The sequence below is a fragment of the Misgurnus anguillicaudatus genome, chromosome 21 (genome assembly GCF_027580225.2).
Source record: "Misgurnus anguillicaudatus chromosome 21, ASM2758022v2, whole genome shotgun sequence".
Taxonomy (NCBI): domain Eukaryota; kingdom Metazoa; phylum Chordata; class Actinopteri; order Cypriniformes; family Cobitidae; genus Misgurnus; species Misgurnus anguillicaudatus.
The window spans coordinates 45,583,024-45,599,648 of NC_073357.2; the positions used below are offsets into that span (position 1 = coordinate 45,583,024).

Sequence of the window (16,625 nt, forward strand, 5' to 3'; positions counted from 1 at the left end):
CGATTGTTTTAACATCTAGATTATTAAAAGCATGTTTTTCCATTTCATAATCCATTCGTTAATCATCACAATCTAAAGTGTTGCACTTCTCTACATTTAGACAGAATATGTGTACCAGTATTTGGGAAACTCCGTCTCCAAGGCAATGCAAAACAAATGAGGGAAATATTTTCCCATTTACTCTGTACTGCACAACCATTCTTCTAAAGTACATTCAGTTAAATCTGCCCTCAAAGGTAAAGCACTAAACATTCTTCTCATATATGAATTAAATGTTTTAGCATGAAAGTCTATACTGTATGTAAAGAAATGTAAAACAGAGGCATGGTTTAGGGATATCTTTTTAAAAAGAGCTCTCAACATGATCTTTGAGTGAGTCATTTGTACTGCATAACACATCTCTACGTTCTGTTATCTACCTAACCTAATCTAACCAATGAAACCACATTACATATACACAAACGTTTAAAAGTAATTATAAAGTAAGCAATTATAAAATACTTTGACTGTTTCAGAGCCCACTTTCAGTTTCAAGCTGTTGCAATAACTTGGTTTGTTTACAGATCAGTATAGACAAAAATATTTTGAAGTAACTTAGTAACAGTGTCTAGCAAATATAAAAAACATGACTTTAGTAGGACAAGGGGTTAAAGATTTCCCCTCGCTCTGAAGCAAAGTTATTACAGCATACCAACATTTCTGAAGAACACAGTCAGAGCAGTGCAACAGACTGTAAATTAGACAGTGAAAAGGAAGACAGCAAGAAAATAGTTTAAGGAGGAAGAAAAGAAACCGTGTTAGAGAGAGGGAGAGAGAGAGAGCAAGGGGAAAGAGAGAGAGAGAGAGAGAGAGAGTGGGGGTTCTAATCACTGGCCTCATGTTGCATTAGCTCATTTGACACAACAGAAGTGTTGGCAGAAGAATGCTATTTCCCACAGGCCAGCTGGCTGTAAACACGGGGATATGGATGTCCCCTAAACGTGGATACCGCTCTTGTTTGCTACCTATCATTCTTTATCTTCTTCAGCTTTTCAGCACCGGGGCATCTTGGCAAAATGGTAAGAGTTTTGCAAGAACTGTGTTCTACTGGAAAATTTTCTTTAAAGTGTATAATGGCTGTTTCTCTCACACAAAGACTCGGTTATAGAGATGTACAGTGTAATTTAAATACCACAGTAACTGGAAAAATATTTATGTGATTGTTTAGTCCTTTTAAAGCTCAATGTTTAAAGCTTAATGTTGTAAAACATTATATTCTGCCATACAGATTCATTCCTTAAGAAGTATGTAGAGACTTGCTGAGAATTGTGAATCTCATTAAATGTTTATCTTGGGTGACCGAGAACTAAAAATACAACTAATACAATTTATACTGTATATGTTTGGGGTAAAGGGCTCATATTTACAATGCATTAAATGACCATCATTAAAACTAGTAACATGAGCTTAAAGCACATAAACAGCTCTTTCTACATACCTTTATTCACACTAATGAGAAAAACAGACATTAGATACAGTCAGGTCTGCTACACTAAACTGAATGACTAAGAGTAAGAATCAGTAGGGCAGGTTAAAGTTATGCCATTGTTCCTATATCACCATCATCTCCTATCTACTACATGATGGGTCACGATGGGTCATAAGAGATGCCAGACTATAATTATAAGGTAAACAGATGTATGACAAACGCATTATAGAACCTGTTGTAACATGGCTAAGCACTTAAAGGTGGATGTATAGCTGTCTAAACAACATTTCAAAATGTCAGATAAGAAAGCATTTTCTTCTGGCACAATATTCCCTCACATTCCATCACATCAACATTTGCTGACTGCTTTTAAAAATAATGATTTTCCATTACTGAGCTTAACTATACTTTAGTGACTTATTCTTCTAATGACCATCTGAAGAAATCTTGCACAAAGAACCATTTAACATCAGTCAAACAGAATTTCAAAAAAGGCATTACTGATGTCACATTGCTGAGCTGTACTGCACTTGATGTAGTTTTTAGGTTTCAGGAAGATAAGTGCCCAGGCCGACAGTGGAACGCCATGTGCCGTACCTGCTGTGAGTATGAGCAGATTGCATGTAAGTGCCCATCTCAGGGAACGAAAGTGGGTTACACTGTACCATGCTGTCGAAATGCTCTGGATGAGTGTGACCCCTGCATCCTACACCAAGGTAAGAAGGAACTCATCCAACTAAATTTAAAAAAGGCATGGGGCATCAGTTCTGACATATATTGTGTTTATGCTTTTTTCATACAAGCAGCACGTGGTTTATACTCACCATGTGCTGCCTTCATAAACCTTGTCATAAAGAGTTTCTAAATTTACTAAGGCTGCAGCATTTTTGACAACTGCAAGAGCTGCAATAATGGCACCTGGCAGGCCAAGGACGATTTCTATATTAGAGGCCAGTACTGCACAGCGTGTCGTCGAGGGTGGTCTGGTGGAGATTGCCTTAGTAAGACTTTCATTCTTTTCCAGAATCACACATGCATACATATTATATATACATAAAAAAAAAAATCACAAATACAATACATTTAGATACATGTTCTATGCCATTTTTAGCATGTGGAGAAGTTATAAATAGACCACATGGCCATGTGACAATGGAGAGTTATCCAATCAATGCCAAGTGTGAATGGACTCTACAAGTTAACCGAGGAGCAACGATTGATCTCAGGTATTTGTAGTAAATGTCGCTAAGCTGATAACTAACAATTTCTAGATAAAAAAAGTATTTTGACCTTTCTCACTCGAATTTAAAACCATTTTAATTCAACACACACACACATTGCTATTATTATATGTTACATGGAAATGCGTTTTAAGTGTCTTCAACATTACCATGTGTTCAGGTTTTCAATGATAAGCATGGAATCTGACCATAGCTGTAGCTATGACTACGTGGAGGTGCGAGACGGAGACAATCCAAAGTCACCTGTGATAGGCAGATACTGCGGGGACAAAAGCCCTCCACCCATCAGAAGCTCTGGAAGCTCTCTTCATATTCGTTTTGTGTCCGACGGCTACAATAACTTTGATGGCTTTTTTGCTACTTTTCAGGAAGTATCAAGTAAATCTATTAATATTAAGCACATTACCGTACCATGCGAGCAATGGGTGTGATTTATTATACAGTCAATGATAACACCGGTATATTTTTACATGATTTAAAAAAGTCATTTTGTGATATTAGTTCATCTAATTCAGTACTTACTGTCACATAGTATGCGATTTCGGACGCAGACGCTTTTCAATTCGCTGTCGCGAACCTTTGATGTCATACACTGGTTCGTGCAGCACCACATACGCGCGTTTTATCTTGATCACTGAATTATGTACAAAAAAATAAAGACATAAAAAAGAAAAAAAACATGCCAAACTAACGTTAATATGCTGGCAACAAATGGCTACTGTCACTATTTATGCGTACCGCCTGTTTAGGACCAGTGTATGTACACACAAAGTATTTTTTATAGAAAACATTTTTCTTGTTGATTAATTTGTAATAATAAGGTTAATTTTGTTGAAATACAGGCTGTTTCTCAATCTCATTCCGAAGGCTGCAGCCTCTGGAGGACGCATTTGTAGGCTGTGTATACATCACTGTATAGCCTATAATAAAGCAATAAGCCCCACGAAGCAGTGCATTTTATAACAGCTAAGGGGCATTGTTAGGCACGACGCGAAGCGAAACTAAAATCCCCTTAGCTGTTATAAAATGCACTGTAACACCACTGCTTCGCGGGGCTTATTGCTTTTATAAAATGGTTACTTCGCATAGCAGGATTTCATAAAATAAAACATAAATAAGTTGATATTTGTACAAATATTACTCTTCCGCCAAACAAAGTAGTTCCTCAGAATCCAGTGTGGTTGCCACAGAACGCAGTTCTCAAGCAACACAGACCCAGCAAAGACAATGAAAATATGATTAAAGACTGCGTGTTTATTTTCTTAAATCAACATTCACCTAATTTATACAGTACATTAACATTTATATAGTATAACTGTTGAAGTGATCAAATATGCTTGGAAGCATGCTTAACTCTTTCCCATTCAGAGTCTTTTTTTTTAAAGTTGCCACCCAGTTTTAGTTTAATGCCTTCCAAAAATATGATCTTCTTTAAATAAACATAAAATATATCAAATGAAAAAACAGCCTCCGCTGTAAAAAAAACCCCCGTTTCATCCTACCTTCATTTGTTCTCTTATCACTTTAAATAAACCAGACTTGATGACGTATGCAGCCTGCATGAGCTCTGGAGGCTGCAGCCTTCGATTGACACCTAAAGTACTGTGCTTTCTCAGAAACATTCTTGAACTCCTTGAAGGATTAGTCTATTTTCTTGGACAAAAAATCCAGATAGTTGGTTCGCCACCATGTCATCCAAAAAATGTATGTTTTCTTTGTTCGGTCGAGAAGAAATTGTGTTTTTTTTAAAAACATTGCAGGATTTTTCTCGTTTTGATGGACTTTAATAGAGCCCAAGACTTAATACATAACTTAACACTTGGCAGTTTTTTTCAATGGAGTTTCAAAGGACTATAAACGATCCCAAACAAGGCATAAGGGTCTTATCTAGCAAAACGATTATCATTTTTGACAAGAAAAATAAAAAATATGCACTTTTAAACCACAACTTCTCGTCTGTCTACGGTCGTGATGCGCCAGCGTGACCTCACGCAATACGTCATCACGTCAAGAGGTCACAGAGGATGAACGCGAAACTACGCCCCAGCGTTGAGAAAGATGACCGTTCCAACGTTGTTGTATGTGGAATGATACTAAGTAATGACTTTGTGTCAGTTTATTGTTTAAAATGGTCCGCAAATGTACGTTTCATATATGTAACACGTGACATTTCTACGTCACTATGCATTTGCGTTAGGTCACGCTGGCGTATCACAGGATCGGACCTAGACGAGAAGTTGTGGTTTAAAAGTGAATATTTTTTTGTTTTTCTTGTCAAGAAGGACGGTCGTTTTGCTGGATGGGACCTTTGTGCCTCGTTTGGGATCATTTATAGTCCTTTTAAACTCAGTTGAAAAAACCTGTTGGGTGTTAGGTGTTGAGTGTTGGGCTCTATTGGAGTTCATTAAAATGAGAAAAATCCTGCAGTGTTTTCCTCAAAGAGCATGGTTTCTTCTCGACTGGACAGGGAAAGACATCGACGTTTTGGATGATATGGTGGTGAGTGGATTATCTGGATTTTTCTTTTAAGAAAATGGACTATTCCTTTAAGATCCCCCTTTATTTTTAAATGCTTACCTTGTGCATCTTATTATTTCACTGCTTTTCACAAGGCCAAACACTACCTCTGTGTGAAACACCAAAGAAACCAGCAAACGGAGATCTCTTCCTCCGTTACAAAGAAGGAGGCATTGTCAGTTCAGTGCAGTATATTTGCTATAAACCCTTCAAGCTCAAGGGATCATCTCGGAGGGAGTGCATGCCCAGTGGCACGTGGAGTGGAACTGCTCCTGTATGCATAAAAGGTAGGCTGATGGTAGCTGCTTACAGTCAGAGCCAGGTGTGATTGTATGCCTGGGAGTCATGCTTCTTTGAACTCGAGATTACAGATTGTCTGCTACTTTTGTGGTCTTCCAAGTCTTTAAAATGCATGCAAAATGTATGTAACCTATCATATGTTTGCTAACTAACCTGTAACATTGAATTTCTGGTTTAATTACAGAATTGATCATAAAAGACTGTCCAGCTGTACCGCAACTCCACAATGGATACTTCACAGATGTTACAAGCTCTGATGGCAAAATCAGACATGTGAAATTTCATTGTAACAATACCTACATTCTCAGTGGCGATTCAAAAAGAACGTGCCAGACGAATGGGACCTGGACTGGCAGTCAGCCCCTGTGTGTCAGAGGTATCACCTCTATATCATGAATACATTTCTAATCCAGTATTAGATCCTGCCAGCTATCATCTGACTCAGAATCTCATTGTTTTACAGCTTGTAAAGAACCTAAAGTTTCAAAACTTGTGCGGCAGAGGGTTGTAAAATACCAACTTCTTTCCAGGTAGACATTTTAAAATTCTTTATGTTTATTATGCTGGCTTCATTTGATACTAGACCCTGATGTTATCTCCTTAAAATTGCAGGAAAAGCCCGGTCCACAAGTTATACTCAGCATCAGCACAGGAAGGGACAGAAGCAGGCGTGCAAGAGAAAGAGCCCACTGTCATCCTGGACTTGCCACCAACTTTCTATCATCTCTATACCAGTATAGAATATGAGTGTGTCTCAAAACTGTACAAGCATTCTGGTAGTGCTCGCCGCACGTGTCTGAAGTCTGGCAAGTGGAGTGGTCGTCATTTTTCTTGTTCACCAGGTGGGGGCAGCACCAACACATTTTGCGTCAAGTACATGTTTTTCTATTCAATAACCACATTTGATAAATAACAGATTTGAAAAGGTTAAAATTTTTAATAACACTGAATTATTTTATACCAGCCGGAACTTTATCTGAAATGAATGAAATTTACTCTTTTTCTGTTCCAGTATGCGGTAAATTATCACTTGCCAGTCCCCAAAATTTAACAGAGATTTCCTGGCCGTGGCATGCTGCCATATATACTCGTCTACACCATGTCAGTCATCTTATAGGAAGGACCAAACGACGGGGTGACACATTTGTCATAGATGAGGATGAGGAGCAGGTAAAGGAGGACCAGAAATGGCAGCTTGTCTGTAGTGGAGCTCTGGTGAACCAGCACTGGGTCGTGGTGGCTGCCCACTGTGTTTCGGAGCCTGGACGAACAGAACATTTCAGTATAGATGTACTAAGTGTAGTCATGGGAAAACATGACCTCAGAGAGAGCAAGACACTACAGCACATACAGGTAACAAGCAAGCAAGTTTAGGCTGTCTGATACGCACATTTAGTGTATGTAATATTTCAGTTAATAACAGCTGAGATTTTTAAGAAGTCTGAGTTCTTGGAAACCCCAAAGATACATTGATACTAAATATATGCATTGCCATTTTTAGGATTTTTTATTGCTAAACACCATCTATCAGTTCTAGCCCTTCATGTACTATACTTTTTCCACACAGATCTCCCAGATCTTGATCCATCCAAACTACGATCCCCATGTGTTAGACTCCGACCTGGCCTTATTAAAGCTGGTGGACAAAGCTCGAGTCAGTGAATACGTGTCCCCTGTTTGCTTGCCACATCTGCAGGGTGGGGAGGTCACCACAAAACAGGCCGTCCTCACTGGTTGGCCCGTAGCAGGCCAACACGGGTCAGCATCGAACGCAGACTCGGACGTAGCTCGGACTGGGCTGATAGAATTTGGCGATGTGGTAAAATGCGAAAAACAGTTCACCAAACACGGGGTCACAATCAGTATTACTGATAACATGCTATGCGGACGACAGCATCCACTCAGTCCTTCCACGATCTGTCCTTCTGAAACCGGAGGAATCATCATTGCACCCTCCGCTGATACCCAGCTTAATTTAGAACTGCAGCCTCTTTATCCCAGGAGAGCAGGGGAAAATCATTCTCATCACGATTGGGAGCTGCTCGGGCTAGTGAGCTTCGGGTATGATATACAGGGATGTGATCCAAGTTTATTTACTGTCTACACACGAGTAGCCAACTTTAAGACTTGGATTGAGAAGAACATTACATAGAGCTTTATATCAATCAGAGATTTTATATCCTTGTTCCAGATCAGGGAGAATGGAGATTATACCGTTTTCATTTGATGTTTTTCATTTATTTGACAGGATTGATTTATTATGAAGTAATATTAGGGCGTATCAAATGGCACATAGCACAATACAACAAACAAATCAATGATAAAGTGTGAAACCTGAGATTTCACAACTAGTTTATGCCCATGCGTGCATGTGAGGATATGTTTGTGCATGGTCAGATGCAGAGGTAACGTTCCACTTTAATTCAGTCACAAGGTTTGCAGGCCTTAGCTTGCCGTACGCCTTTCTTCAAGTCTTACTTTTACTTCCCAGTGCACTTACTTTTTAACACGATCAATATACTTTTGTGTAAACCAAGATAAAACAAATTTCATATGATTTTGGGGAATACAATGTGGTATATGGCATTTTATTAAACAAATTGTCAAGTTTGTAGTCCAGACGGACCAACCACGTGCAAGGCCAAAAGTTTGATAGCTCATAGTTTCCCAGATAGCAATCCACTTCGAGGCAGATCTGCGCCGGAGTCGATTGCTATCTGGGTTGTTTCTCGCAGCAACCAGTTGTTATGTACAAAAATAAAACTTGGTGTAAATATATAAAAATATAACTGTGTGTTTTATTGTTCTCTTGCTTAACCACCAGCTGTATAGCAAATAAAAAAGATATTGGATTTTTAGTTTGGATAAAATAATTTATTATATAAAGGGGCCGTTTCCCGGATAGGGTTTAGATTAATACAGCCTATTAGGACATTTAAGTTAGTTTTACAAACAAACCTTACAAAAAACAATAAAAAGTGCATCTTGAAACAGTTTTCAAATTAAGGCAGCTCAAACATGCATTTTAGTCTGGGACTATAAGAACTTTCCTGGAAACTGCCCCAAATATTCTTATTTAACACAAGTTGAATTTTCTATTAAAAAAATGGAGGAAAATTGTTGCCCTAAAAAAATAAGTAATGTCAACTAAAACAAGAGTACAATTAACTTAAAATTTCTGGTTCGGTCAACTTAATTTTAAGTTGATTTTACCTTAAATAATTTGTAGCCTAATATCAAGTGTCCTGTCCAACATTTTTAATTAATTTATATTACTTTAAGTGGTATAAATGGTATCATAACACAAAATTTCTCAGTACTGTGGAGAGAACTATAAAACGTGCTGAACAGGGTTCATGTAAGTAAACACTGATCATGGGGCCTCATTTATAAAGCGTGCGTACACACAGATTTGATCGTAAAGTGTGCGTACGCAAAAATCCACGACAAAGTCCATATTTATAAAAACTGTCTTTGACGTGGAAAAGTGCTTAGCGCCACGTCAGGGTCTGAGCAGACGTAGGCACTTTTGTTTGTCTGATTGCTGCAAGTTTTTGGAAATATAATCCATTCTTGCTGCTGGAAATTGGGTTTAAACATTGACAAGCTTATTGCTCAGCTGCGCACAAGTTCAAGATCATTTGCGATTTATAAATTTCACATCTGAAAGAAAGGGGTACGCGCGTACATTCGGTTTATGAATCACACATACACATTTTTGAAAAATGATTGTAAGATCAAATGTAGGATGGTTTCAATGCAGTATTTTATAAATGAGGCCTCAGAACCGTTACTTGATCACACTGTAAAAAACGTTGCTGCCTTAAATTTTTTTTGTTAAATCAACTTAGATTTACAAGTCATGTCAACAGAGATGAGTTGTCACAACTTATAAAATATAGTTGAGAAAAGTCAACTTAATTTTATAAGTTATAACAACTCACCTGTAGTTATAACAACTAATCTCTAGTCAAGATAAATAATAGTAAGTTGAAATGACTTGTAAATCCGAGTTGATTTAACAAAAAAATTTAAGGCAGCAAAGTATTTTTACAGTGCATATTATAATTTTCAACAAAACATCATTAATAATATAAGAGCGTAAAGAACAAGTTCGGTATTTTACACTTAAAGCCCTGTTTTCAGCTTGTTTATGATGAAATAGAACGGTTTTGACTGAAATGTGGACATGTGGTGCTGGCTCGAGAATTTTCAGGTGTTTATTGTGTCGCCTCCCACCTCTATAGGGGCTGGATAGGTGCACTGGAGCAGTCCTTCCTAAAATGCATTAAACTTTCATTTACAAAGACGAGAAACTCACCGAGTGGTCAGCGGTGTTCACTGATATGCTCACACAAAAATCACTGCAAAAGATGCTTTCCAACAGGTTTTATCATAGTTTTTGTCCAACTCCATTGACTTGTATTAGATCTGCTGTGAGGTACGGTATTACTCTGCGCCGGGAACGTTGTTTGAATTCTTGCAATTGGCAAAAGGTGGATTACAACTGGGCTGTAGTGTTTATTATTCAAGCTCTCAACGGAAGAATATACGGGTGTGAGGCGTTTGGAAAAATAGATCCACAAGTTAACAACAAATGGTAAAACAGCTGTTGGAAAGCATCTTTTGCAGTGATTTTTGTGTGAGCATATCAGTGAACACCCCTGAACACTCGGTGAGTTTCACGTCTTTGTAAACGAAAGTTCAATGCACCCTAGGAAGGATTGCTCCAGTGCACCCGCAGCCACCGTAGAGGTGTGGGGCGACACAACAGAAACCGAAAATTCCCGGGCCAGCCGCACACGCTGAAATTTCAGTCAAAACCGTTCTACTCCATCATAAACAATCTGAAAACAGGGCTTCAAGTGCAAAACACCGAACTTGTCCTTTAAACCTCTATGACATTTTATTAACAAATATTTAAGTAAAATTCTTATCAGTTCTTATTCTGAGAAAAAGCATAAATAATGAAAAATTTCAGGCAATTTAGATTATGGGTATTCCATATTGATCATTTTAAGTTCATTTTACTTAATTTTTGTAGTTTAACCCTTGTGCATCCTTGAGGACATTTTTGTCTTTTTCAGTTTTGTTTTTTTGATAACTTTGCCTGCGTTAAAGATACAATTTGTATTTATGCGCCGAAAGATGGCGCCAGATCAAACAAAAACAATGATGTTGTTTACTGACGCTCTGAAGCAGCGTGGAATTATGGGATTTGTAGTCTTTAACTTTAGCCATCAATCAGACGAGAACGAGAAATCACGTTGATGGATAAGGTAATCATGTCTTATAAATGTTGTGTGTGATGACATCGTTTATTTCATTATGTAAGTTTATATGTGATGTTCAAAACGAAATTGTTAGTCATATTGATATTACAGTATTAGTCCAAATTCGATGGTAAACACAGCTCAGAGTTAAGTTTTCAACTTACAATCTACAATGATTTTTCACATAATGTATTGACAGTACAAATCTTATTGTTAAGTGTCTTAAAATGACCATTTATATTGCTGTACAATACCTTTTGATGTGCATATCGTCCGCGGGAAGACGCGCTGATTACAGTCTACACACTAATGTTGTCCTCAATATAATAGCATACGTTTTTTGAAGGGTTACGAATCAAAACAACTCACCAATCGTGTAAAACACAAGCAGGATAAGAATCTCGGTCTAGTTAAATGTTGTCGTGAAGCTCTCTCTATCCAGATAATGCAACACCAAATTGATCCTCCCTCGTTTTGTTCCAAACTCTTCTTGGGTCGTTTGGTTGGCCCGTACGCTTACATGAGCTGACACAACCAGCGGCAGACGGTACAGAGATATCCATAAGTCCATAAGCAAGCACATAGTTCCGCATTTGTCCACAACACTGGCTGCGTCCGAAAACTCAAGGCAGTGAGGACTTGCCTCGCTGCCTCATGAGGACATGACTTCGGACTCGGAGGCCTGAAGGCCGCTCAGAGAAAGGCTTTCCGACGCACTTCAAAGGCAGCGTGTTTGAAATTTAAACAGAGAGCGCCTTTGTGATAACTAATCACATATTTGAAAACTACAATACTAATTTCTCGCTAGAAATGAAACTAAAATGCATAAAAAGTGAAAATATACGTTTATTTTCACTAAATTTGTGCTCCAGCCGCTTCCTTGGCCGCCATTTTATTTTTTCGAGCTCGACCAGTGTGGTCATGTGGTTTACGTCAGTAAAGGCGGTGACAAAGGGTCACATGGATATTAACGTCATTGACAGGAGACTGCACTGCCCCGTGTCAATGTTTTGAATGGAAATTTTCTCACGATTTACAAGTAGTTGAAAACATTACAGATATTGATAGTAATCAGCTGGACAAAATATATAACACTGGCCTAGTGGTTTTTGGAGATTTTACTGCAAATATCTTACAAATTGCACCTTTAATGCTAACTGCATAAAATTTGCCACAAATGTGCATTTTTATTGGAATTTTAATATTTCACCTTCATTTCCTTTAAAAAAATCTATTTTCTACTAGGTACACAAAATACTTCCCCTCAGGACCTTTTGGACAAAAATGTCCCCATTGAAACCCATTAAGGGGCCAGTCACACCAAAAGTGTTTGTGGCAGTTGCAGGCGCCTTTTTTGAATGATATTCTATGGGCAGGGCGCGTTTGCGCGCTGTTTATGCGCGCCGAGCGCCTTGCGGTTTTTAGCCGCCTGCCGCGCACGCGTTTTTGAAGGAACGCTGAGGACGGAGAAGCGCCCAACGTCATTCGCATCTTTCCATTGTCCAATCGAATGAGGGGAGCGGCGGGCCTTACGTTGTGGTGAGGGAAGTTTACAGTTGCTTTGAAGAACCGGACTCCACTTGCTCACTCTCTCCTGCTTGTTTGTGCACCTCTCACCCTCAAACAAGGTCAGAGCAAGCGCCCTCTTTTTAAAGTTTCTGCTAATGTGACAGTTAACAGCAAAAGAGCGCTCACGCTTCAATATTTGATTGACAAGACAGCTGTCTATAATATTTTTATGACACTTTTTTGACATGGGCATTTTTGTCCTTTATGGACCTGAGAGGTAACTTTTTTTAATCTGATACTGCATAAAAAATATGAATGCATAAAAATTAATGTTGTTGTTAATCATTGACATATCCAAGGCTGTAATACTCAAAGAAAAAAAATCTGCTTAGCATTTAGTACATTGAAAATAATTACAATTTTTCTTTTTTTCATAAAAAAACAGCAGTGGCATTGTGTAAACAAACCAGCATTTAAAGGGTTAAAATCCTGAAAATTAATGAATGTTTGGTCATTGTGATTAGAGCTGATGTAAAATGGCATCAGTGAAAGTGGAAAAAAAATATTAATCTATAATATTTTTATGACACTTTTTGGACATGGACATTTTTGTCCCCTGTGAACCTATGTGTAACTTTTTTTAATTGATGCACAAGGGTTAATGAATTTTATATGCTTAAAAGTTAATTTAACTAAGATTTTCTAAGTATATGTCAGAAATCAAAATATTAAGTGATGTTTACTTTTTTAAGTACAGACAATATCTGGGTTAACAGTGCACTCTAAAAATGCTTAAATTGTTTTAATGGTTTCACATGATTATATAATTGTACCAAGACATATTGTACTTGTGACAAATACTGTGAGACAAGTAGCTGCAGGTTCCCATATAAAAACATTTTTGTGCACAAAGTGTAGCAACGTGATGCTGGGTATCAACTTTGAAACTTGAGTTGTGCTGACTCAAAACTCCTCCGTGATTTTGAGAAACCCACTAATCTGCTACTACCTGTGCCCTGCAGGGTAAATATACTGACCTCATGCCCGTGGGTGCTCGTATGTGTTTCTGTTTGCTGTTGTTACGAAGCCTATTTACAGAAAGTGATAGTTAATAGTGAAAGGGGGGTTATAAAACACTTCTCTTGAAGCTAAGCAAGTCTGGGCAAAGATGCTTGGTTAAACCAGTTTGTTGATAAAACTTTCCTCTAAGATAATTCAGAGGAACAATAAAAGATTTTTTTAAAAGATTGATTTATTAACTTATCCAACAGATCCAACTTGAAAGGTTCTTTTTGTGCACCTGCATTCTGTACAACTGCATTTCATCATGAAGGTGAGTCACCAATTTGATCTATTATAATGGAGATATGATGGCATTACCCACATCTGCCTCCTTTTGAAAATAGCACAGCGGTCTGCTTGAACGTGCTTACAATTATATACCTGGTTGATTCATGCCTCACTAATAGTTTTTAAAACGCACTTGTTGAAAATTTTGAAAACTGTATAAGATAAGAAGTCCTTTTTCAGTTTTGATTATCAGTGAATAATCTGGAAATTTTTTAATGCTGACATTTGATGTGATGACTTATGTGAAACATTTGTAGTGTGGGAGGTCAAGGGAGTGGCTTCATTGAAATCCCTCCAAAGGCTGCAGGATACATTAATGAATATATGTGACCCAGATTGTGAAAAAAGTATTTTTTGTGATTTGTCTACATAAATGCATAATATAAATCTCAGAAAATATAACATTGACATCTTTATTAATATTGACGGACTAAGACCATTAAAGTGAAAGTGAAATCAAACTTTGATGCTTCTAATCTCATAATTAAATTATAGAGATTTCACATACAAGGTCATAAATAAAAAAGAAATATTAGAAATTATTTAAAATCTATTAACTATTTTTTATGTTAAATTCTTGTTGTGTAAGGAAATGCATATATTTTAAGTAATGTGAATGGTTACCAACTTTTGTTTTTCACCATATTTATTAATTACCTGTATGTAACATAAGATGATCCTTTATCATTGAACTGACTTCAGGAATGTTGCTCCTTGATCAATATCTGTTTCAGATGTCAAATAACTGACCTGTGGTGCTGAGACATTTATATTTTGCTACCAAAATATTTATTAAAATATCCTAAATCATTTGAAAAGCATGAAAGCTTTAATTTTGCTGTATAACATGTAACATTACACGTTAGGTGTTCCACAAGGCTCTGTACTCTGCCCCCTCCTCTTTATCATCTACATTCTTTTCCTTGGTCAGATATTTCGCCATTTGAACCTGAACTACCACTGCTATGCCGATGACACTCAGATTTACCTCAGCACAAAGTCCCCCCACAATCCTCCCCTCTCCCACATCAACTCCTGTCTGTCAGCTACTAAAATCTGGATGCAACAGAACTTCCTCAAACTCAACAGCAATAAAACAGAATTCCTCATCATCGGCTCCAAATCCACACTCAGCAAAACCAATAACCCCACTCTCACCATTGACGGCACCATTGTCTTCCCATCTCCCCAGGCACGCAACCTTGGCGTGATCTTTGATTCAACCCTCTCCCTTGAGCCCCACATCCGTCAGGTCATTAAAACATCCTTCTTTCACCTCCGCAACGTTGCTAAAATCAGACCCTCACTTACACCTCCTGCTGCTGAAAGACCCATTCAAGCCTTCATCTCCTCACGACTGGACTATTGCAACTCACTACTCCTTGGTCTAAGCTCCAAGATTACAACTGGTCCAAAACGCAGCCGCCCAACTCATCACCCGCTCCAAATCCTGGCACCACATCACTCCAGTTTTAAAACAACTGCATTGGCTTCCCATTTCCCACCGGATCAAATACAAAATTCTGTTTCATACCTAAAAAGCCATCCACCACCTGGCTCCATCATACCTCACTGACCTCCTCTCCCCCTACCAACCCTCACGGTCTCTAAGATCCACCTCAGCCGGTCTCCTCTCCATCCCCAAGTCCAAGCTCTGCAGTTTTAGGGACAGAGCTTTCTCAAGGGCAGCTCAAAGGCTCTGGAACTCCCTTCTCCTTGAGATCCGCACCCTATCTTTCAGTCTCGCCTCAAGACCCATCTCTTCGCCTCTGCCATATCCCCCCACTTTTTTTGTTTTTTTTATCTGCCTTGTAAAGCGACTTTGAGTTCGAGAAAAGCTATAGAAATATAATTTATTATTTTTATTATTAACATTTTTTGAAGACAACATACACACATCGCTTATAAGTCACCACATGTTTGTGTTACCTAATCAAGTCACATTTGCAAACATACTCCTCAGAACTTAATTCAAGTAATCTGTTATGGATTTGACAGTATTTTCTGATCTGTTCAGAAACATTCAGAGAAATGTTGGCAGTAGATAATTTATTATCCAATCAGTTTTTTTCAGCAAATGTTTCAGTAGATGCATGTCATTGCACATGCACGCAAGGCCAGATGATCAAAGCCTTAGTTTTTCAATGCAATGTTATGCATACAAATATATTTTATATCTGTGCCCCTCATTTATGCAGGGTTTTAAAGTGCCCGACTGTGTACATGAAGTACTCAACCGAGTGTATGTGAACTAACTTTATGTGCTGTATGTGGGATTAGAAAGGCTCAGGACAGATTAGTTAATTATAGACACCTGTCTGCTAAGCATAGCGACTGGTCAGGTGGATGAGCTTGAAGAGTGTACTGGACAGGAGTCGACATCGTCCAGCATGACAGCAGATGTGATGCCATGTGCCTGGCACATTCCCTGCATGTGGCCACACATCGCCTTCTCTCTCACAATCACAATATACTCTAGTGAGAGGGTAACTGACCCACAGATCCAATGCAGGGATGTTTGTAATATCTAAATATGACTTTTTTTCTATTTTTAAATATGGCCTGGAAATAACAGACCAGTTTTATTCATAAAAACGTTTGAATTGCTTTCATATCATTCAGTTGACTTGAACATTATTACAAACCTGAAGACCACAGAAACGCTGTTATGTTGGCTTTTGGATTGGATGGATCTAGTAGTTGAACGAAAGCCTAACACTTAGAGGTCATTAGAAACCCCTCCTGTGCTGGACCAGTTACTGCATGCTTGCAACGGAAAGGGCAGCATACTGTAAGACAACATTGTGTTTCTTGTAAATGACGCAAAGTTTAAACCATAGAAACTTAGAAAATAAAGTAAGCAACATTTATTGCATCCCACTTCTTAAAGTTGGGTTTTGCAACTGAAATAAGTACATAAAATACACAAATAACCCATTATCACGAAATTACGTATATAGTCACGTA

General features: G+C 38.1%; 1 protein-coding gene across 1 annotated transcript; it reads left to right on the forward strand.

Annotated features, from left to right (window-relative positions):
- The first annotated feature begins 614 nt into the window (after positions 1 to 614).
- Positions 615 to 8,313, forward strand: pamr1a (peptidase domain containing associated with muscle regeneration 1a). Its single transcript, XM_055209227.2, has 11 exons — positions 615 to 1,058; positions 2,008 to 2,184; positions 2,344 to 2,469; positions 2,580 to 2,694; positions 2,870 to 3,087; positions 5,322 to 5,513; positions 5,711 to 5,902; positions 5,990 to 6,056; positions 6,139 to 6,368; positions 6,539 to 6,879; positions 7,094 to 8,313. The coding sequence occupies exons 1-11, from the start codon at positions 923 to 925 to the stop codon at positions 7,676 to 7,678; spliced, it is 2,379 nt and encodes a 792-aa protein (XP_055065202.2). The 5' UTR covers positions 615 to 922; the 3' UTR covers positions 7,679 to 8,313.
- The last annotated feature ends 8,312 nt before the right edge of the window (positions 8,314 to 16,625 follow it).